This window comes from Sinohyriopsis cumingii, chromosome 12 (genome assembly GCF_028554795.1).
Source record: "Sinohyriopsis cumingii isolate HCF-2022 chromosome 12, ASM2855479v2, whole genome shotgun sequence".
NCBI lineage: Eukaryota > Metazoa > Mollusca > Bivalvia > Unionida > Unionidae > Sinohyriopsis > Sinohyriopsis cumingii.
In genome coordinates, this window is record NC_142972.1 from 120,577,992 (window position 1) to 120,602,280 (window position 24,289).

Consider the following 24,289-nt stretch of genomic DNA (forward strand, 5'->3'; position numbering starts at 1 on the left):
TCATGATTAAAAATCCAAATGATATAGTTATCTGCATTCACTAATGTATAACCTATATGTTAAAACATGTATCCTCTTTTACAAGATATTCAAATAATCAATTCCTTACCCATATATATATATATATATATATATATATATATATATATATATATATATATATATATATATATATATATATAACATGGAGATATAACACCAATCTGTATTTAAAACAAAATGTCACATTAAAACACAGTGGCTTTATCTCAAATATACTGATAAAGATTGTAACAGAATTTGTTTACTATGTATGACAAAATCTTGATGACCCATTTTAAGAGTTCTTTAAAAATAACTTAAACATGTTAAAATATGTAGAAAATTTAGCGCCGTGTTCCATGCAAGCAAACATACCCTAACATGTATATGAACAATTAACACATGCTTCAGAATTTCTTAAGGGAAAGTAAAAATAAAAGCAACAATCCCATCAATGTAATCCAATAGAAGATATTTAGGATTGATAAATTAAAAAAAATTGTGTAAATTTTAAATACCAGTTATGTTCTATTGTAGACAGCTAAAATACAGTATTTGCCCGAGTATACACCAACCTAGCTATTAACAATGTCAACCCAGACATGCTATCACAAACTGCACTTACAGATTAGATCCTGACACAAAATGTACTGACATCTCAGATCTTGACACAAAATGCACTGACATATCAGATCTTGACACAAAATGCACTCACATAACACAAAATGCACTGACATATCATATCCTGACACTGAATGCATGTACAGACCAAATCCTGACAATAAAAAGTGGACAGAACATATCCTGAATTATTTTATTCTTCTCATGATTTTATAAAAACCCAATCTGGTGGTGTACAAGAGAATCCTACCACACAATCATTACTTACCATATATACATGCTTACAAGTCCAACTGCAAACTGCACAAACCTAGATCTACTGTTGCACAATATGATGACAAATCTGGGTCTGTGTAGTTTGCTACAAGTAATTAGTAAAAGAAACATATACCCTGATCTGCAGGTGCATTATGCAATGGCACATCAGGATCTTTGTTGCAAGAAAGTCTATATGGTAATCAACATTCTGTCTAGTTTATTTTGAATTAGTAGCAGGAAAAATTAACATGTAAAGCAAAGCACATTTTGAGAAATGTAACAATTACTCCAGTCAACATATTTTAATTGATCATGTGTTTAGGCAATACCTGGATGAATATGTGTGTAATATAATATCCTTCATTGGGACCACAAAAATCAAACAGTGAAATAGGGTAGATAAAAATACTGTTAATTAATTTCTGGCGTTTGTTCAATAACTGAATGATATCAGCAAATAAATATGGGAAGTGAAAAGAAAGTCACATGAAGACTGGAAAAACTGAGAAACCCCTTAATGCCTACTCTACTGACCTTTGTTTGATTTCTGCATCAATAACACAAACAATGAGGTTAAATCTGTGCAACTTCAAATACTTGCACAATATTTTGCAAACGTGGGAACTCTACAGATATATGGTTGTTGTTGTAGGGTTTAACGTCATTTTTCAGCACATGATATGCTATACATGGCAGCCAGTATTAATGGTGGAGGAAGAACCCAGGAAATCCCCAGAAAGAACCACCAACCCACGAGAAGCTACTGGCAAGCTTTCTCACATACCCACATTTGCCGAATCCGAGACTCGAACCCATGCAGACAGAGGTGAGATGGCAGTGATCTGTAACGGATAGCACTTTAGACCACTTGGCCACTCGGGGTCCCCACAGATATATGGATTAATCTAGATCCTAAAATATCCTGGCCACTTGTGTTCACAAAAACTAATTTAGGTAAAACTACAAAGTCCTTTGCCCTGAGCTTCCATCTGGTACTGTGTTTTATCTGGGCAAATAGTTTTATCAAGCCAGACTCCTGCACCATTTAATCTAATCTACAAGTAAGTTAGTAAACTTGGCTTAAAATTTCACAACAAATACAAACTCTTTAAAACAGCTGGGCCTTCTCTTTAAAGGTGAGAGGCAAAGCAAAACACACCATGAGAAATAGAATGAAAATGTAATTTAAGAATGTCTGCTTATTGTACAGTTCTAAATGATGTGATTATTTGTTATGTCTCTAATATGATTTCACATTTTTCCTTCTTGTAAACAATTCTATGACCTGTACAAGAGACTGGATGTAACATGACATGGCTATGACTTGCATCTCTTATGAAATAAAGTCAAATTCTTGTACAATTTTTAAAATCAGTCATTTATCTTATATAAAAAATTCATTTCAAACTGATTTGGTATCTGTTAAGATACACACTTAACTCCAATACAGCCTGGATCCAGTTAGTAAGACAACACATAATCACCAACTTTGCCATATATTTGCAGGAGAGTTAATTCTGCCCAAATAGCAGAGTCCAATTTGGATATACTGGTAGACTTATTATAATTACATGCACTTAAAAGCAATGCCAAGATTTGAAACGATTACGATGACCTCTGGTATGGAAAAAGGTATATTTATGATTCCAACCTATTAACTGAACTTTACACATATGAAATGAATGAAGGAAAGTTCAGTAAAGCAAAATATTGTATTCGGACGTTTGAAAATAAATATTCCAGGAGGCCCAAATTAATATAGCAGGCTCAGCATTGACATTATCTGTTTACTGTGAATAAAATAAATGTAAGTCATAACCTTAACCACATTATGAAAGGAAACATTTTATAATGAAGGACACTATAGCAAGGGAGTGTTGCAATATGAAAGGAAACATTTTATAATGAAGGACTAGCAAGGGAATGTTGCAATATGAAAGGAAACATTTTATAATGAAGGACACTATAGCAAGGAAGTGTTGCATTATGAAAGGAAACATTTTATAATGAAGGACACTATAGCAAGGGAATGTTGCATTATGAAAGGAAACATTTTATAATGAAGGACACTAGAGCAAGGGAGTGTTGCATTATGAAAGGAAACATTTTATAATGAAGGACACTATAGCAAGGGAGTGTTGCAATATGAAAGGAAACATTTTATAATGAAGGACACTATAGCAAGGGAGTGTTGCATTATGAAAGGAAACGTTTTATAATGAAGGACATTATAGCAAGGGAGTGTTGCAATATGAAAGGAAATATTTTATAATGATGGATACTATAGCAAGGGAGTGTTGCATTATTAAAGGAATTGTGTTATAATGAAGGACTCTACAGTGAGGAAATGCTGTACTGCAAAACAAAATATAAAGTTTTGGAAAAGCAAAGTTTATATAGAATCAAACTTTGAATATTACCATCCTGCATATGAGAAAAGTCCCGAGTAAAACGCTAATGCCACTTTTCCAGGCTCTTGCTCTGAGTTTTCAAATGGCGCTTGAAAACTGTCTTCTATATCGCCTACAATAAATGATGCAAGTGCTGATGGGTTAGATGTGAATAAATAAGTGGTCATGCTGAGACATATTCTAATCATTCAAGACATCTTGGTGGATACAACTTTGTGCATGAGGTATACTTGTATATTACAATTAAAACAGCATTCAGCAGCAGGGTCCACATTTTCACAACTTTTGAAACTTGTGATCTAGCTCAAAATGTTAGAATCGGATATTCAACAGGTCTATATCATTAAAATACTGCATGCTTGAAAAGAGTGAACGATGTAAAATTCTCACAACATTCCATGATTCTAACTTAACCCAAAGTTATGTAATGAAACAATATTAAGATTTGTGGGGTTTTAACTCCATCTCAAGATTTCTTTCTCAAAAAGGCTGTTCTGGAAAGGTTTTAAATGAGAAACTCAAAATACTATAACTTGGACAGGATAACTAATACTTAATTTTAAGCACACTTACAAACAATATAGACCCTGATATACCATCACATAACGCACAAGAAGATTAGGGTCTGTATTGTTGGTTCTATAATTACTCCTAACAAACTGCATAGACCCAGATCTGTCAGTGCATTATACAATAGCAGATATGGGTCTCTGCAGTCTGCAATTGTAAAAGATTTTTCAGCAATTAAATGCAGAAAATTTGCAGTTTTTCTAAACTTGGATCCCTCAGTGTTAAATTTCTAAGACATGGGTGCCTCCAAAATGTATTACTAAGTTTGAGGTTTTGAACTTGAGCTAAAGTTTCTTGCTCAAAATGTCTTAAGAATATTGGATTCTCTTAGATATAAGAAAATAGAAAGAAACTTTGATTACATAGGCTATCGTCACCAAGATTTATAGCAGTTAAACCCTCATTTACCTCCCATAGAAAAGTGTCCAGTGTCATTTTGATCAACCTTTCAAAGTAGCTAAGAACCATTAAAAGAACAGTTGACTGACTGATCATTGTTTACCAGCACATGAACACTTTAAAAAATCATATCCTGGCAAGGCCTTACTCAGTTAAACCATGATGGCTGACCCCACCTGGATTAAAACCCCTACCTTCTGGTCCAAAGTCCTATACTCTAACAATTGCACCACAGTGGCTCATTTTATTTACAGTAAACATTTGAGTATGCATAGGCTGCATTGGCATGTCCTTGGGAAAGGCACTTACATTATTTACTCATGTATGATGAGAGTCCAACTGCAAAGACACAGATCTGCTGCTGCATAATGCACTGGCAGATCTAGGTCTGTGCAGACTGTTTGGAGTGAACAGTAGAAAAAACAACACTGACCCTGATCTGCATGCAAATTATGATCTTTGTTGTTCACAGTTTGACTCAACTTACAAGCAAGTTTGTTTCCTCAGCTTGATATAACCACTAAATGTGATGAGAGTGCCATTAAAATGTAAACAACTCAAAGCATTCTCATTATTAAATTTTCATGCAATATATTTCTCCCTGAGCACAATTTTGATGGATTCAAAATGGCTGACTGATCTGAAATGTAAAAATGCCAACAGTGCATAATATTATATGAAAAACTTCTGCCAGCAAAGAAATGCTTAAAAGCAAAAGTACATTGTGTACATTAATCTTACATGAAAATGAAACAAATTTGCAATACTCTGTATCTGTGTAGCTCTTAAATATCAAAAACATGAATTAAGAAAAACTGCTGAAAGAAAACTATAAACTATTGGTATAATGGGATTATATTGACTGTATATTTTTTATTTTCATGCAGGGATGTTATGTTCCACACTAACAAAGGCAGGTGCTCTGTCAAGCACAGTAAAATAATTTGAACAAATTCAAATTATTGAAGTCAAAGCTGATCCAACAACTTGAACTGTTTTAAATACTGCATTTGTTCCAAAATGCAAACACATATATGGCTTCAAGAGAACAGTTACCTATTAATTATAGAGACCATAACAATTTTCTTTGGTATTTTTAAAACTTCACTCCCTCTTTTAAATTCAACTTAACTGATCTCAACTTACTACAGTGAAACCTCAAAAATAAAATTGCTTTGCACAAAATTAAATTTTCAGCTATGGGTTTACAATTTACTGATGTTCTCTATTTTCACTGAAGGATGAGATGTCATCAGTTGTCATCTCATATACATGTAAATTTGTAGATGTTTGACATAAACCACAAACTACCAGTCAGCTTTTAATATATACATATATATGGTAATTAAGCTTTAACCAAGTGTGAGACTAGTATATTTCTAACAGGTTTTACTGCACTCAGCATAGCTTTACAAAAAAAATTCAGGATGCATTCTCTGATTAATGGAGAGATACATGTTAGCGAGTTAAGAGGTTACTGGAATTTTAAAATGGAGTGGTACATGTTAGTGAGTTAAAGGTGTAATGTATATCTATATTTTTTGTAACTCTTGGTACATGACTATGTCTATATTATGTGCAATTTTTATTCATGACTGTAAATTGTAATGATCATCTATACTCAAGATATTATAGAGTCAATTTTTGTAAATAGGTATACAATTTTATTTTCAGATATTATGAGTGTAGACTGTGTATGATCAAGAAATATGTGTTTACAATCATTAACAATGAACTTGTTTATTAGTTTGGGATTATTTTCAAATGGATCAGTTATGTCAGGGAAGTACTTTTATGACAGGGATATTTGCAAAAACATTACATAACCATTAAGCACAAAATGCATTTTCACCTTATGCTACTAAACATGTAGGTAGGGCTGGACAATTTTTTTCATTATTTCTTTTTGTTCTTGTTGTAACATCATTCCACAGATCTATGTAATGTTGTGTTTTAATATTATTTGAGAGGAAATATTTGTTTAGATTATTCACTGGAATTAGAAAGTGCTCATTAGACTCAAATAATATTCTGGGTCTACTGTGAATTATTCAGAAGAGTTCTGGACAATGCCATTGTGATACATCAGGACTGTTGGCAGACTAGTACATTCAAGGTTCTGAAATTCTTTCAAAACACCTAATTCTTTTGGACTTCATGATTATTCTGGATTTGATTCATAAGACTTTAGGCTCCTCTTAAATTTTCATTTTTTAATTTTTATAATTCAATTATTTGTAGAGTTTTACTAAATTTGTTCATATTGCTTCTTTCTGTTATTTTGTTTTTGACCACAGAGTTCTAACAAAGGTCACTGGAATTTTAGAAGTAAATATTCAGGATCAGAAACATAAATCAGTTTTATTGGGTCTTCCGATTGTGGAGGTTTCAAATTTGAAAGACTTCACTGTATGAAAATACATGTATCTTCAAAACTTACCTGTATTCTGAAAGATCAGAGACTAAACTACTAAATCTACATGTAAAATTTGAAGTGAGAATAAAACTTAAAAAAACAAGTCCTCTTTCATGAAGTATGTTGTAAGTAGTTTTGATCTGATACTGGTATTACAGTGTACCAGTTTATCTTTTATACAATTCACTCTCGTAAGCAAACAGTGTTGATCCAAATGTCTAAATACCACTACCATATACTCATTAATAGGTCAAGTCAAACCACAAACAAAAAAGATTCTAATCTGACAAAGCATAATGTGCCTGCAGATCAGGTCTATGCTGTTTGTCCTACTGATTACTCCTAACTGCAGTTGGACTTGTCTTTAAAGCGTGTACATATGGTATGCACCAACAGATCAAAGGCTTACCCAGTCCAGCTGGTACCATAAAAAGCATTAACAGCATGGACCCTAGCCTGCCACAGATTTGGATCTAAAGTGTTTGTACTGGTCATTATAAGGATTTACTATGTACCTTGGTACAATACTGATCAAACTGCACTCAGGATACCTGAGCCAATACTGGCCTAGTCAGTTGCAAATGTGGACATGTGGATGGATGGTGGAAGTGATGATGCAGACATCCTGCAATGAGTACAAATTACAAACATATTTGGGTCAACCATGTTTGCTGCCTGCCATGAATAGATGAATATAGCATGTACATATTTTGTATCTGCTCATGCATAATGGACTAGTCTGGCTGGCTAATATATAGCATATTTATTCTATTATATGCTTATGTTCAAGGATAAGCACATTTCTCATATTCACAAAAAAGCATATCTTTGCCTGATAATGGACCACCACAAATTGGTGACAAATTTATCTGGCTCACCATCTGGTCTTATCATAATTTGGCAGATCTGGGTGTATGTTATTTGCAGTTGGATGTGTCTTATTCTGGCAAGACACAGTACAAGGGTGTAGAAGAAGAAGCAGACAGAAAAAGAGGTGAGAAGACAGCATTAAGGAGTGGACAGGTATGGGATTTGTAGATACCCAAAGGGCACTAAAGAACTGGGAAAAATGGCGAGAATTGGTTTTAACCACCTCTTGAGTTACGGCACTGATGTGTCTTTTACATGTGTAAATATGGTACATCAACAATAATGATTACACAGGCTACACAGTCTGATTAATGAGACCATTTATGACAGGGCAACTATCAAAGAATGCATCTTGTATATACTGTACAGTCTATTCCCATTAATCATATATCAGTAAGAACTTTTGGAAACTTATTAAAAAAATAATAATTACCATCCAAAAATTAGTTTTTATTTTACTTTTAGCAGCATCCATAGGCATCAATTTTAACAAGACCAGGTGGTACACTCTTTACCCAATGATAACAGATCAGAAACGTACCATAGTAAGTCTACATTTAGCTTTATGAATCCATCAATCAACTGAAGCTTTTATTAATCTGTAAAAGCAAAATGGATGTCATGCATTGCAAAGAAAAAACCCACAAAAAACCCTCAATCATAATCAACATTTTGTTACAAAATTATATCACATGCAATTCTCATCGATGTGAAACATCGCTAGGCACATTTACAATAAAATATATTGTAGACCAAAAAATGTAGAATGCTCAGTTAAATTATATAATCTATGGGAAATCATTGTCTGCATCGAGTGAAACTGATTTGGCCCATCCCCCATTAAAAAAACTGAACACCTACACATTTACTACTGGGAGCAGTCTAATGTATTTAGTCTGGACACGTACTATAATACCCTAAGCAGGACGCAGTCTAATCCAGACCAAACTGAACCGTTTCACCTTCTGTGTGCATGCCCAAGGTCATTAAGGTGACTTTAAATCCTGCAAGAAATTAAAAGGTTTCGCACGAGGAAGCAAACCTTCCAAACTTATCTGAAGCCCGAGAAATTATTAGTAAAAAGCACTTCATTCAGCAACACATTCAACTTTTATTGGATGCATTAGTAATTACAGTGCAGTACCTGCTAGAAAATAATAACAATCAAAACCCAAGATATATCATAAATAGCATGTTTTAATTTCACTTATTTAGGATATCATCATCTTCACTTGCAAAGGTTTTGATATGTTAACCATATCTACACCTTGGTGGATTGATCAGATACTTCAGTGTTTTTGTCCTAGGGACATCTATTGGATTTTATAGTTGCCTCCCTTATTATGTAATGTCGACTATCTTGTAACAGCAGTGCTTCATACATCGGCCGAAAATGGTAAGAGGAAACTGACTTAACTCATTAATCCCTGTAGGTATTTGTCGTTTTCGCCTGAAATTCGAGTAGGAAACGCATTTTGGGGGCTATTTTTGAATACCTCCTAATACATTGACTTCTAAGAGATTTCCCATTAACCTAATGCCTAGTTGTGTTAGAAACATCGTTTTTCATTGGCCATTTAACTTGCTCATGAGCAGAAGGTAAAAGAAGTTCTTTTTGTTTGCGTAATGGACCCATCAGTTTCGTATCGAGACCACTCTTTATTCTAAATGCCCATCTTATTCTACTTTTTGCAAAGGATCACCTGTCTGTCTGCAGTTCAGACTGGTCTGCCTTAGACATGAGGCCAAAATTTCTAAAATCCAGACACAAAATCTGATTCTGACTATGGCCAAATTTTGGATGGGGGAAAAATCGGGTAATTTTTTTTAGGTTTCTCCCTCTGTATTTTGTAATGCAACTAGAATGTCCAGATTATTTGGTATCATTGTAGAGCTACATCTGTCTACCTTTCTATAATACCACCCACTTTAGTGTATCATACATGACCTTGACACTACAGAGCTTGGCAGTAGGCTACTAACTCCTGCCGCGTAAATGAGTTAAAAAGGATAATTTTTTTAAGTTTCACATCGAAAGTATGACTATGTACCAGAGGGAAGCCAGTATATGTGTACAGACTTCATTTTGGTCCTCTATAAAATATAACTGGAAGAAAACGGGGTGGGGTGGGGTCAAGGGTCCTCTCCCATTGAGGTCTCAAGGGAAGGTGTCCCTGATATTGGGGACCAGGAGACCTTTGCATTGTACACTCGTACAACACTGGTCCTGATGGACCTATATCATAATATATCTCAAAAGTTGTTACTTTTGTTTCCAAAAAAATCTTTTGAAAAAATAACATACTTTCAACAATACACCTCTCTGGTGGCCTAGTGGTTAGAGCATCTGCCTGAGATGCATGAGATCGCAAGTTTGAACCCCAGTCAAGTCATACCAATGACTTATAAAAGTGGTACAAACAGCTGCTATGCTAGGCACTCAGCATGAAGAGTTATAGCTCCATTACAGAATAATGACAAGTCTTATAGTAAAGAAGCGCTCTATTATGCCTTAATACAAAATGCATGTTTCCAGTAATGGTATGAAGAAAATGTTTTTTTTCCAATACATTTTTATATGGCTACTACTAATAAAAAAATTTTAACTCACCAGAACTGCAACAAGTCAGCATAATGTTGTGGACATAAAATAATGGTTTCTTTTAAAGTAATAAATTGTCATTTTCATCCCAGTGGAAACTGCACATCAAAATTAAACTTATATACTTCTATTTGTTTACAGATTTGTTTCTTACAAACAGATAAAAGAAATTATCACTCCTTACTTATTAATTCATTCATTATTCATACAAATTTCATTTATTCATTTAATTGTTTATTTGTTCATCCAATCTATGCACTTTGTGTGGACAACGCACACACACACTCACCCTTGCTATTTTAGCATGCTTAGCAGTATTATTGGTTGGACTGGACCAAAACCATGTACACATTTAATCTGGGAACGAACCAAAGTTTGGTTGGAATGTTTTCTAATTTTCAAGTTGCCAGGACTGCTAAAGAAAATCCCTGGAGGAATTCAGCGAGAGTGAAGACATCAAATATTTTATTTTTAAAATACAATCTCAAGTTTTCAATAGTGGTGGAAATTAAACGTATTTTATTAGGTTGGTAATTACATTCATGTTGCTAACATAAAATGTATGTTCTTGTATTCATTCTCATTCTAAATGTTACAAATGTTTTGTGCTTGTGTCTGTCTTATTTAAAATACAACTCTGCCATGGGTAATTTGGGCATTATTTTTACATTCCACGATTTCCAACATGCCAAAAGCAGAACAGTTCATACCAGCCAGAGAATGAGAAGAGCCCTGAATAAAAGGCCAAAGTCATGCCCCCTGGGTGGGAAACTGACTCTGAGAATGGATTTTCAAAGTTCTCAGTGTTACCTATAACAGTATGAAAAATAAGAACAAGTTTGTTTATATGATGGCACTTATGATCAACAAAATCCTGGTGAAATAAATTATTAACATCGATTTTCCTTAAGAAAACATAACAAGAATAGAAGTTAAGATGTACATATTTGGTAAATATTTAATGATCAATTTCAAAACTTCTGTTCAATGACCATTACTTTATAATTTTTATTTCTGGTCATGTAAGAAGATATCTTAAAAAAATGTGATTATATATATATATATATATATATATATATATATATATATATATATATATATATATATATATATATATATATAAGAACCTGTCATGAAAGACCAAATCTTTTGACACATTGAGAATGTGGTTTTTTATGACAGGTTTTATTGTATTATTATTTCACCTATTAAAATGTATTTCATGTCACCCATCCGCACTTATCTCAGCATGATATAATCTATGTTATAAATGCACCATAAAACCTACAAATTTTATTTGGACTACATTTGGATGGTACTGATAATGTTTTGCACAAGGGTAGATATGTTACCCTAGGAGGGCTGGATCTTGTGTTACACCAGGAGAAAGCAATGGTGGATTCTGCCTTTTTTTAATTATAGAAATGTTGCTAGTAAGCTTACTCCAGGACAGGACATCATAGATGGTGATATTTTGCACTACCAATGTCTAGAACAACTTCTTGTGACAAATTAAAGAGGAAAGGCCTCAATTCAATCACGCATGATGTTTCTTATACTACAGTAATGAAGCTTTAAAAGGCATTGATTAGGCACTCTGGCAATGGTCTTGTGAAAATCCAACAGGACAGACACATAAATCTGCAGGTTTTTCATCCAAGCCATTAGCTAGGTTCTTCATGGACAGAATGCATCACATGATATTCGTTTCCTAAATCCATACTGGCAGTTGCTACTATAAATTAACAAATGTGACACAATGGAGCTGTTTATGATGCAATTCAGTGTCTTACATATGCCTGAAGTCAGGGATTTGAGCTGATAGTTTCCTGGTTTTGAACAGTTTCCCTTTCTGAAGACTGAGTAACCAGGCTGGTTGGGAATCTTACCCATTTCTAAGAGATTTGGAAGAGTCTCAGAGGGCCGTATAGCTGCTTCTTGCAGTAATCTACCAGCAATTTAGTATGGGCCAGTTGCCTTTGTGTTATGATTTTGCTAATACTTAAATGTAAAACAACAACATGCCTGTACTATCAAAAGAAGAAAATAGGGTTTTCACATAACATCTGAAAAAAGATGGTATTTGTTTTCTTTTTATTATATCTTAGAATAGCAGATTACAGAACATGTACAGCTCTGGATTGCATCAGGACTCTCATGATTAAAGTGCCACAACAGTGTATCTACATTTATTCAGTTATTTCTTGGTGAAAGAGATTATATATTCAAAATACGAATGTAAAATATCTGATTGAAAAATTTTCAGTAATAACTGCATGGCAGCCTACCTAATATCGCGTTTGCACCTGTTTACGATAATAACCGAATGCAACCGCCTACCACTTCTGGTATTTAGTGAAAACAAAGCGTGACATCACATTATGAACACTTGTTGTAAACAAAGGCTCAGTTGGTATCATCACCCATATTAATCCGTACCAGTTTGAACCCTATATTTCCAATACCGAACAATTCGAAGTTGCAGATGAAGATGATGAAGAAGAAAGACAAGATAGATTGATGGACAATTCATGGTAATTGTTTCCTGAATATGTCTACGGCCTAAGTTACGACAAATAAATATAAGATATTGACAGTCTCCTGTTCCTTTACAAATCTGGATTTTTTTCTCACTTGCAATAAAGGCTGCACAAGTGTATAGCATTTCATGGGTAGAGACGTATCTATACGTTGATAAGTAAAAGGTACATCGGATCACAGTTGTAAGCGTTTAAAACCTGTGAACAAGTTGATATGGTTTAGAAGTACTTGAGATTTCTAGGAGAGGAGGTCCGCTTTGGCACAACTATTGAAATAGGCAGGATATTACCCTCATGACATTAAAACTGAATTCATATTCTGTACGCTGTATTGTAAGTTAATATTTTGAATTTCTCATATGTATGCTAATAGTTGATTTTGATAAACTATGAAATAAACCTTTTTTGTCTGTGGTAAGCATCATCTTGCAACTTCTATTTTCTTTCATATCTAATTTAACTTTACAGTGCTGTACATAACGTTTTATCTGTTCCTGACTTTAGTCAGTTTGTGTCATTGTACTGTGCTACTGATGTGTTCATAAATATGAGATTAAATTTGACAAGCACAGCACTATGCATTAAAGAAGAAAACTCTATTTTATGTGTAATTTTGTGGACATTGTTTGGTAATGCCTACAGCAAGGGAATGTGTATGTTGTTGTGACACAGAGAAGGTCACAAGTATCCGCAATGAATACCAGGGGATACAGTGTATAACACACCATCCAGGGTTCATTGCAGTTTGTCTTGATATTCATGTTTTAAAAGTTGCATACCACCATTATAGATAACAATTTGGAGAACATCCAGAACAAGGAAATGAGTAAGTAAAATGTCTGAGTAATTTTTCATGTTCTTTTGTTTTCATAAATTTTGCTTTCATGATCTATGCATGACAGCAAAGTATTGGGGTTATTAATACAGCAAATAAATAAACCACTTTTTCAAGTCATTTTATGACATCTCGGATTGAACCCATGTTCTGAAGGCCTACACTGTCTGACCTTTATACCAGTTATACTGATGAATCATGCCAAACAAAACAACACATACACATGTACAGATATTGTTTTATTTCATTTTTTTGTGTTGAAATATAAGATGGTTATATATATATATATATATATATATATATATATATATATATATATGCATGCACAGATTATACTGGAATCATTTAACTTTATTGATGTACAAAATAATGATAAATCACCACACTGGGCCACTACTATCAACTAAAACTTTTGATTTCCAACTTTGATCTAATGCATAAAGCATATTTTATTTCAATTCAATTTTCAAATTATTATTTCATAAGACATCGGTATACAGCATATAGACAATTTGCTCAGTGGTGTTGGCACTTCTTGGGCAAGGAAGTGAGGGTCATCATTCTATCATGTTTTGTTCAGAGGATCCGTACTGCCTTTCCTGATAAAAACCTGAACTACACTGGCTTTCATGAGGCTGACAGCAATTAAACCTGTTAAGAAGATTTTGAGTAGCAATATCCTTGTCAGGCCTCTCATACAGCCTACATAATGGTGGTGATACATCTACCATAAGTTTTACTCCATCATTCATGTGAGACACCCGTCCAATTGTGAATGCTATTTTCATCAGACATTCAACATAATCTGCAAATTAAATTTAATATGCATTGAATTGTACAAGCCAAAATTTGCAACCTTTTGTTGAAGTTAATACATGAATTAAAAGTACTTGTCTTTACAATTGTTTGCATATTTTTATTATTTTACCACAGGGAAAATTCATGACCTTTAAAATTAAAGGAGTGTCAACTTTAACAAATATTTTGCCTTTACTGTTTGAATTTAATAATTAAAAAAAAATAATATAAGTACTTACACTTGGTACAACGTTATTTATATTTCTAAGTGATATATGCCTTTATGTTCAATAATTACTAATGTATATTCTTGCCATATGTTGAGTCAACAAGGATTTTCCTGACAGTGTATTCTCCTTTCTTGTACTTTGGATACAGTATTTTATATCTGGCTCTCACATCCTTAGTGCATGCTTTCTCTCTTTGGCTGTTTTCATTAAAATGCAATGCAGCTAGCTAAAGCATATTTCAAAGTAAATAAAGATGCAAATTACAGTATATCATTCTATCAGAATACAGATAGTTTATTTTTATAGATACTTTATTTGTAAACATTCCAAAACACTAAAAACTGTTATACAATTTTACATTGTAGGATATCAAAATATCAGATCTTGATATCTATGACTTAATTTGAATATGAATATATTGGATTATAAATAAAACACTGAAAAACCTGATCAGTATTTATTTTGTGCAATAATTTAAGATTTACCTTGAAAGCTTTCCATGATAGGAGAAACCAATCATCTTTGGTGCAAAATAATTGAAGCTTGTTGTCCAGATGACAGCATTGGTACATATTTTCTCATTTGTCTGCTGTCACAATCTCTTCAAGCTTTTCAAATACTTTAGATCCTATAAGTTATAAAATATATTCATCAAAGCTTTGTTTTATGCTATCTTGCATGAAAATTAAAGTGTGCACTAACACAAATGTATCTAAATTCAATAAATTACTAGACCAATACAGTTAGGCAAAGTTGCATGCCTATATGACATGTACTCCATAAGATGCTTTTGCATACCAAATATCATTGATCAATAAGAAATAGATCTACTAACTGAAAAACTTGATGGACTTAAATGATTGCTGCCAAGATACGACTGAAAAATTGTTGAACATGACAACACCACCACCACCACCACTGAAAAAATCATAACACAATATTGTAAAATTTCTACCACATTTGTGTTATTCAGATTTTTATTCATTGCGGATGGGAATAAACCTCGTCATGTTTGTAAATATGTATATGTAATCTGATTCACACATTTGTCCGACAATGAAAAATATATGTAGGCCTTCTAAATCTACCAGCAGAAAGATTTTTCTATTCACATGGTCAAACAAAGTTGAAGGCAACATGAAAACTGTGACTATTTATCCACTGTTTATATCTCAGTTCTTGATTGATTAGATATTTAATGCATTTGTTTTTAAAACTATGAAAGAACGTTCTACAGGGTAGAAATGGAAATGTTGCAGTGACTGATCTGTTGAATATCATATATATATAAAATGGTACATGTCATTAAAAACTCACCCTTGCAACTTCTCTCTTTGAATAGCCCCTTCTTACTTTCTTTGGTGGTGACACTTAACAAGTTACTTCCTCTGATGGTGACAACATTTCAAGCCTTCACAGCTGATGCTTTGGTGTTGTAGTTTCTGATACATTTGCAGTTACCTTGGCTTGGTTGTCAGTTTCCTTCACTCAGTGGAATGACGGAGCAGCAGCATCATTGAGTTTGACTTTCTTTGGTGCCCTACCCATATGCTCAACATCAAATCTATACCTATATCTAGTAAATGGGAAGCATTCTGGTGTGAAATGAAAGGAGTAGAGGGCAGAAAACTCAGTCGGACCATCCCAGTTTGCTCTTTTGATTGTTTCAAAATCTGTCTACCTGTGACGAAGTGCTTGGTCTTTTGGAAAGGAATGCATGGAAAACCCATCAGCATTTGAATTCCAACAATTCGCTGTAACACACCTGACCCCGCTGCCCTTGCTTGTACCTCCACGATCTCCTCTTGGCATGACTGTGATGATAAAACTTTTCAAACTAGCTAATATGGAACGAAACAAGTTCTTTGTTTATGTTTCAATAGAAACGGAAGTAATGTGTATGTTCAAAATATGGCGTCAGGCGATCTACACACTCCGGAAATTACCGAGCGATAAAATTGGTCCGATGTGTATTATTTTCCAAAACACACCTGAGCGTATTTCTCAGTTTTTATGGCGAATTATTTCATCGGGTTTTTTTTATACCTCTTCCAGACTTGATTTTCTATTCAAATAATATTGAAATGTATTTACTTTATCTACACTGGTATGGCACTTTAAAATGTATTTATGAAGGTCTGGAAGGAAAAGGTGTTTTCGATCTGTCAAAACATCTGCCTACCAAATAATTTTATTGTTATGGTGACAGGGGGTGTTGGTCAAGTGGTTACCAAATTTTGTAACCAGTTACTGCTAATACTGAAAACAGCAATCATTATCCTGGCAACTGTTACAGCCCTAGTATAGAACCTGGGGCAATAATTCAATCATGTTGTTTAGATATTATACAAGCCCAGGAGATAAGCTTTCACATCTGTACTACAAGACCAGTTTCCTAATGCAATTCGGGTACCGATAAAAACAATTTTTCACAAAACCATGAAAATTGGCAGGCATGAAAATAAATATTTACACAGTATATATTTTAAGACCAGTGGGCAACTGGTCATCCTCACTAGAATAGCCATGAGGTGCCTTTCATAGACAGCATTTTTTAAAAAAGCATTCACGTTTCAAAAATAAAATACCTCACAAAATTAAATTGTACAATTATCCAAACCAAGTATGCTTTGCTATCAAACTGCTTTCAATGGCATTAAAATATTTAAAGATTTCCAATTAAAACTAAGATTTAAAGTACTGTACATAATTAAAAATACTGAATTCATTCAAACTTGATGTGCACGTCTGGAAAATGTACTGTTAACATCTTATCTTGAAAGTAGTAGACAATTCAGTCAAGTGAATAGTTAGTGAGGAAAATATGGTAGTTACATTCCAGGAGCACAATATTAAGACCAATTAGTAATCCTAATAAATTAAGACCAATTAGTAATCCTAATAAATTAAGACCAATTAGTAATTCTAATAAATTAGGACCAATTAGTAATCCTAATAAATTTAGCAAAATATATGAGATGGATATATCCAAAGTAATCATTTTGAAAGTTTGTGGCAAAACAGACAGTGGACTTGTCATCAAGTATGGGTTTTTGTGCTGAAATAAATATTTGAATAAAAATGATTTTTGTTGAATATTCAAACTTGAAATTGGTAGTCAATTGTATGCTGTATCATTTGATGCCAATTTTATCTTGTCCAGTTTAACATGCCTTGCAAGTTACTCAAACTTTAGTGATAGCCCCTGCAATATATAGTGTCACCAGGCAGCCAAACTATATACATAGTAACATGCACCCAAAACTGAATGGGAGCACACTGAATTCCAACAGGCTACACATAAATCAGGTGGGTTTAAGTGCTGAAATTCGACAGGCTGATGTTTCTGATTCAACCCATGGTGGCAGTGATATTAAATATTTCAATATAACGTCACAATAAATATTCAGACAGGAACCGAATACTAGCTATAATTATCTGAATAGTACAGTCGGGTATTCATTTCAGCACTACCGGGAATGTAACTACCGTATATACTCGCTTACAAGTCCAACTGCAAACTGCACAGACCCAGATCTACCAGCATGAAATGCACTGCAAGATCTGGGTCCATACAGCTTGTTAGGAGTAGTCAGTGAACACAGATCCTAATCTGCAAGTGTATTATGCTAGGACAGATCAGGATCTTTGTTGTTTCAATTTTACTCAACTGTAAGCAAGTACATGCTGTACATCATATGGTAACTACCTATAATAAAATAAAATTATCAACATATTATGTTACCTCCATTAAATGCTCACAACTTAAATGAACTTTACATCTGTAATCGCATACATGTTCTCACTGTGATCACTGGAAAAATGCACATTATATAAATCGTGATGTCATCAACACATTTTCTTTTTTCAAACTTAAGTTTTCACATGCATTATTATCACTGTCGTTACTCACCTTGAAAAATCTTGACCATGCCTGTGATGATGATCATGACCAAAGCAAGGATTTTTGCTATTGTGAAAATGTCTTGAACACGAACGGCGGATTTCACACTGACTATGTTGATAAATGTGAGAATGGCTGAAAAATTCAAAACAAATTACGTTCAAATAAAATCTATTTATGGATTTTTATTTTTTACATTTATATTACATTTTTTAACATATTACAACATTATAACATATTTACCTTTCATATATTATCCTGCTTCATGTTTACATTTGGAAGGGCTTATCTTCCTAAAATTTATGTGCAATTCTTCATTTTTTTTACGCTTTAAGAACTCTACTTTTAATTTGCACCATACAGCCATTAATTATGATGATGTGCCATTCTACACTAATATATACATAAATCACTTACAGCTAAAACCCTGACTTATGAGCAATAGTTTTGTCCCGTAGAATGCTCGCATAAATTGAAATATTTGGTTCCACTGCCTTTAATTTTCATTGAAAAAATGTAATGGAATTAATTTAATACCATTCACTTTAGCTATTCATAAATTGTATTTCTGTTTCATTTTAACAAATAATTTCAATAGTTTTTTCTAGTCTTCGCTAAAAAAATACATTTTAAATAAATTCACCTGAAATCAGTAATTTCAAATTCGTGTAAGTCAAAATCAAGCAAGCCGGCGAATACTTGAATAGCAAATACTAAAATCCGGATTGCACCAGCATCATTTGATTAAAACATACCTGTGTTTGGCTATAGGTGATTATGTGAAAGAAAGCGTGGCAATCGGTACAACAACAAAAAATACCATTCAGATGTAATGGAACAAATAAAAACTGCCGTATGCATGTATATACTGTCTCCCACAAAACAGCTGACTGATTTATAACATTCCTCATATATGACAGTTGGAAAATCCTCAAGTTTTCTAATTTCATTGATATATAGAAATTATACTTCCCCAGTCCAAGTTTTAAATTGAACTATGCTGCTACAGGCTTTTCCATGAAATGAAGCGGCAAGGGCAGAACAAATGCAGCTAATTTCTAACATCACCAATTAATAAAAATGTAGGCAATTTCTCTTTCTTTTTTGGCCTTAATAAACAAACATTTAAAAAAATTAATTCTCTTAAAGTTTCTTTCAGAATTTTTTAAGTGACCTAATCATTAATGATTGCCAAACAAATAAAAAAAGTGCAACCACTTTCAACAATTTCATTACCATCTGGATAGTGGCTAAAATTACAGTACACTTTTCCAGCAGAACCGTTTACTTTTACAACACTAAAAAAAAAAATTGTTATATGTTGAATTAGCCTTGTACTTTTAATTTTAAAATGACCACTTCCAAATAATGAGAAGTTTGTGCTCCATATATTATCAGGACTGACATGTCCAAAATAAAACCACAAAACTGTTTATAATAGCAAGTACCTGACAAGATATATTATGCAGATCAGGCTGATTGTGCTTTCAAAATAAGTAATAATTACATGAACCATCCAAAAACAGCATTAAAGTCTTTATAAAGAAATAATTTTCAACTAATTTCTTTTGAAATCTCGTTTGTTACTCTACAATAATAAAAATATCACTGCATATTTTGTAATACCTGGATTACATTTTACATACACATTTATTATTTAAAAAAAACAACCTTCCAATGCAGTCACTAGCAGACTGGACTGGGCCGCTCCAGAAATTTTGTATTACAATATCTTATGATACAGGATATTGTGTTGTGATACATAATACAAAATATTGGGAAAATCTGCAAAATACTAAATGTGAATAAGTATAAAAGACATAATGGCAAACAACAGGCAATGGTCTTATCACCAAAGAGATTTCCTTAGTTTAGTTTAAACAAAAATACATCATCGTCAACACAATGTAACAATCTCTTACAAATCACATGAAGTTCTGGTTATATAAACTGAAAGTGACTGGTTAATGAAAGTCTGATAGACTTACTCAAACAGCCTGAAAGGTCACACTGGACATAATGGCAAGAAAATTTTACTCACCCTCACGGTGATCTGTTAAACCGGTTTATGCCTATTCATGTGCAATTAGGAAATATCAACAACACAGATGGCCACGTGTAATAAATTGCACAACAGACTCTTGCCAGTGGCTTGTAATAATAATAAAAATCGTGAAATCAGGGCTCGTTGCAGATTTTTTTTTTCTATCTATACAATGGTGAGTAAGCTAATGTTTTAATGTTTTACCTCATAGATTTATACTGCTCTGGGTGTTAATGCTTTTCAAAAATATATTTATGTTGAATATTTCTTTATACTAAATAAACCCCACATAAAAAACATGCGCAATTTTCATTAGCTGAATGTATAATGCATTATTTAAATGTATGCAAATTATTACTGAAAATGGATACTACACAAGAGCAAAGATAAAATAACTATTTTTTAAAAAACAATTGTATTTATCTATTTCTTAGCATACAACTCCATTGTGCAATCAATCCTCATCTATTGATGTTTGTATATCTTGAGTTTACCCTCGAATACCATCTTAAAATAGCAGTTCGTCTATTACTTTGGTCATCACATCCTTATATAATTTAACTCCAAACACTAATAGTGCGATAATCTAACCATGAATTAGCCAAATGCATTTGATTGACGCCACTATTATTAAAGCACATGTGCTTGCCAACTTAACTAAATTTAATACATACTATTCTACAACACACAAAATATAATGCCAATTTGAAATAAATGCAATCATTTGCAGCATGTAAATTTACAAATCAGTGTCATTACATGTAACGAAAAGTAAAATAAAATATAAAAAATTTCGTGTTTTGTTTACTTAAAATTCAGTCACTATTTCATTTTTCTGCTGATTCCCATCTGTTTTTGGAATGAACTTTTTCTTACTGCTCTCCAATTCTTGCCTGTACAATTTGCTATTGCATCACTTGTTATGTAACGAAAGTGCCCGTTACCCTGAGCATGAAATAGGTCGGTTTTTTTTTATAAATGAAAACAAACGAATAAAACGACAGGGGCTTTTAGCGTTGCTTACATTTTACGTATAAATCATACATGTACAATACCACCGAAATGACGTGCTACGCCTACTGACTTGATTTTTCTGTCCACCATTAAGGGGTCACTATTTCACTAAGTGCGTTGCACTTGCATATTAAGAGTGGACGATCATAGACACGTCGATTGATAGCGTGAGAAAATGGTCTGGCATTCTTTAAAGCTATGACTGTAATTCAAACTTTGTATTAGCATACAAAGTCCAATGTCTGAGCTAAATATCGGTACCAAACTTGGTATATTACGCGAAGTGTAGATCACAGGGGCTCGTTACAAAGAAAATCAAGGGATGGGGGTTCTAACCTGTAATTAGATTAGAACCTCCCATCCCTTGATTTTCTTTGTAACGAGCCCCTGTGACCGGAATAAGGTTTACGCAAGCAATGATGCAATATAGTAAATACGATATCATTTAAATTAAACTGAAATAGCGTTTAGTCTTTCCATAGTGTTCCAGTGCGTTTCTATGCACCTATTTATACAGTAAAGGTAAACAATTCATAACTACTTAAAAACACCCATAACCCTTATTTGTAACTATCAACACAAATTGATATCTGTTAAAATAACTGCAGTCAAATGGCCCGAGCATGATGCAATGAATGTTTTTTGTTTTCCACGGTAAACCCACGTGTACGACTCGACAGCTTGCATCATCCAAGCGCATGGACGCTTGCATCACTCATGAGGCGCCAAGTGGGTACAATTCGTAACGTTATTTTCCTAGATTGTTTTCTAAACAAAAGATCTAAAGTCGCTCAACACCTGTGCGAGTGTAAATTCCAATCAGTAACCAATTTATGTGTATTAAATAAAAGATGAATCTAATTAATACCATGTGGAGTGTATACTAAACTACAGGACAGACTTTGTAAATAAATAAGAAACGTGCTACTTACTTATACAAAGGGCTGCAAGCAACGTGACAGCAATGGCTGGAGCTTCACAATCAGGAAACAATGGTTGAAGAATGTAATTTGCAAATGTCAAGGCAGTAATAGCATTGCCTGTGGGAATTATAATTATCAAGGCAACCCACAGATACAAGAAGGCTGGCAAATGCCCGAACGATTCCATGATATACGCATAGTCTGCACCTGACTTCAAGATACAAGTTCCTAATTCAGCGTAGCATGTGGCACCAATTAATGAAATTAATCCACATAATCCCCATACTATTAGCGAAGACCCTACAGAACCTGCTTCCAAAAGAACTCCCTTTGGCGAAACAAAAATTCCACTCCCAACGATAACCCCCACAATAATAGCCACTGCATTGTGTAGTCCAAGTTCCTTCTTTAGTTTCACCGATTTAGATTCGTTATCGCCTCCATTGTTTTGGGATTTCTCTGTGACCTCACTTTCTGCCATTTTCCTATCCTACAGTTTCTTAAAATTTCCTGAAAGAAAGAAAAAATTACATTGTTCAGACGATAGTGTAGCAACTTGCAAGGCAATAAAAGTAAACGTTTTCTTGCTTACATCGTCCCAATTCTTTAAAGAATCCTATATAAATCAATGTTAATACTAAGGAAGTATCAGTAGGAAAATAAAATGTACCTTCTTGAAATGAAACAGACTGGAAGTAAGTAAAACTACAATATACAGCTCCACTGAAGATGATAAATAAGCCGGCTGACAACAACATTACGCGGGAACACTATTACTACAACTGCACGCATCACGTTTTTGTATCAATGATATTGTCACATGACTTTTCCCCTACTGAGCCAATGAAATCGCCAAGTAGGAGGAGCCTCTACTATGTTTACCGGTTTCTATGTTGATTCCCATAACCGTACCGCGAGACGTAGATACTCCAACAGATATTGATTTAACAAATCAAACAAAAAATAAAACCAACAACAAGAGAAGATTTGAGTCACAATGTTTTTCCGAAATTTATGGCACTGTTTGGGAGGCGTGGGGTTTAATGTCAGTTTTCAGCACACGGTAGGCTATACAATGCTGTCGGGCATTTCTGCGCTCTAAAGGTTATCGTCTCCAATATTAAAGCAAAACGCATACCGAATTCGACCGACTTACGAAAATAAAATGCAGCAGTGTTTACCATTTGAAAAGAGGCAATTGTCACCAGAATATTTTGTTCAAAATAACATAAATTTTGGACACAGGGGATACCACCCCCGTGTTTTCCTGAGTCGCCATGTGTCGGCCTCTTCTGCGCACAGCGTTGAAACGATGTAATATTTATTAATCGGGCAATATGAATGAAATGCATTACTTTGGACTGTATCTGTCAGCATTTCAGTCGAGTAATTAGTTCAGGTTAATAGCTAGTTTTACAAAATTCATCGTAATAATGCCAATTAATGGCAAGATTATTAAGCAAACAAAACCGATCTTTTTTAAAAAGTTAGTCAAGTTCAAAATTTTATATTTAAAAAAAATCTATTATGTGGAAGAGAAACAACAATGAATAGGATATAATGTGTTTGCAACGTCTTACTTATGGGGAGAATTTAGAAAAAAGACTATGCGCCGGCGAATTTCTTGAGAATTTATATTGTAGCGGCAAACTGACACGTTGGGTAGCAGACGATTTTTGTACATGTGGCACAACTTCTTGCAAAAATGGAAACTTATATTAAAATGCAGTGTTGTTATAAGGTATATATTTCCATGCTATATGTAATGCATTTATTTGTACGATTCTAACAGATACGTAGTAAATCGGATTTTCCGGGTTACCAATGTAAGAA

General features: G+C 33.6%; 1 protein-coding gene and 1 long non-coding RNA gene across 3 annotated transcripts in view; both read right to left on the reverse strand.

Annotated features, from left to right (window-relative positions):
* The window catches only part of LOC149787349 (large neutral amino acids transporter small subunit 2-like), a 42,489-nt gene extending 19,236 nt beyond the window's left edge, over window positions 1-23,253 (reverse strand). For both annotated transcript variants that reach the window (XM_089977906.1, XM_089977905.1), the window contains exons 1-4: window positions 23,127-23,253; window positions 22,466-22,966; window positions 18,485-18,610; window positions 3,321-3,423 (exon numbers count right to left, since the gene is read on the reverse strand). In XM_089977906.1, coding sequence (XP_089834032.1) covers window positions 3,321-3,423; window positions 18,485-18,610; window positions 22,466-22,937 — 701 coding nt within the window. In that variant the 5' untranslated portion in view covers window positions 22,938-22,966; window positions 23,127-23,253. The remainder of the gene's footprint in view (window positions 1-3,320; window positions 3,424-18,484; window positions 18,611-22,465; window positions 22,967-23,126) is intronic.
* On the reverse strand, window positions 13,812-16,253 carry LOC149787350 (uncharacterized). The gene is made up of 3 exons (XR_016425155.1): window positions 15,889-16,253; window positions 15,057-15,199; window positions 13,812-14,348 (listed from the first exon to the last, which is right to left on the reverse strand). It is a non-coding gene; the product is annotated as an uncharacterized LOC149787350 (long non-coding RNA).
* Window positions 23,254-24,289: the final 1,036 nt, after the last annotated feature.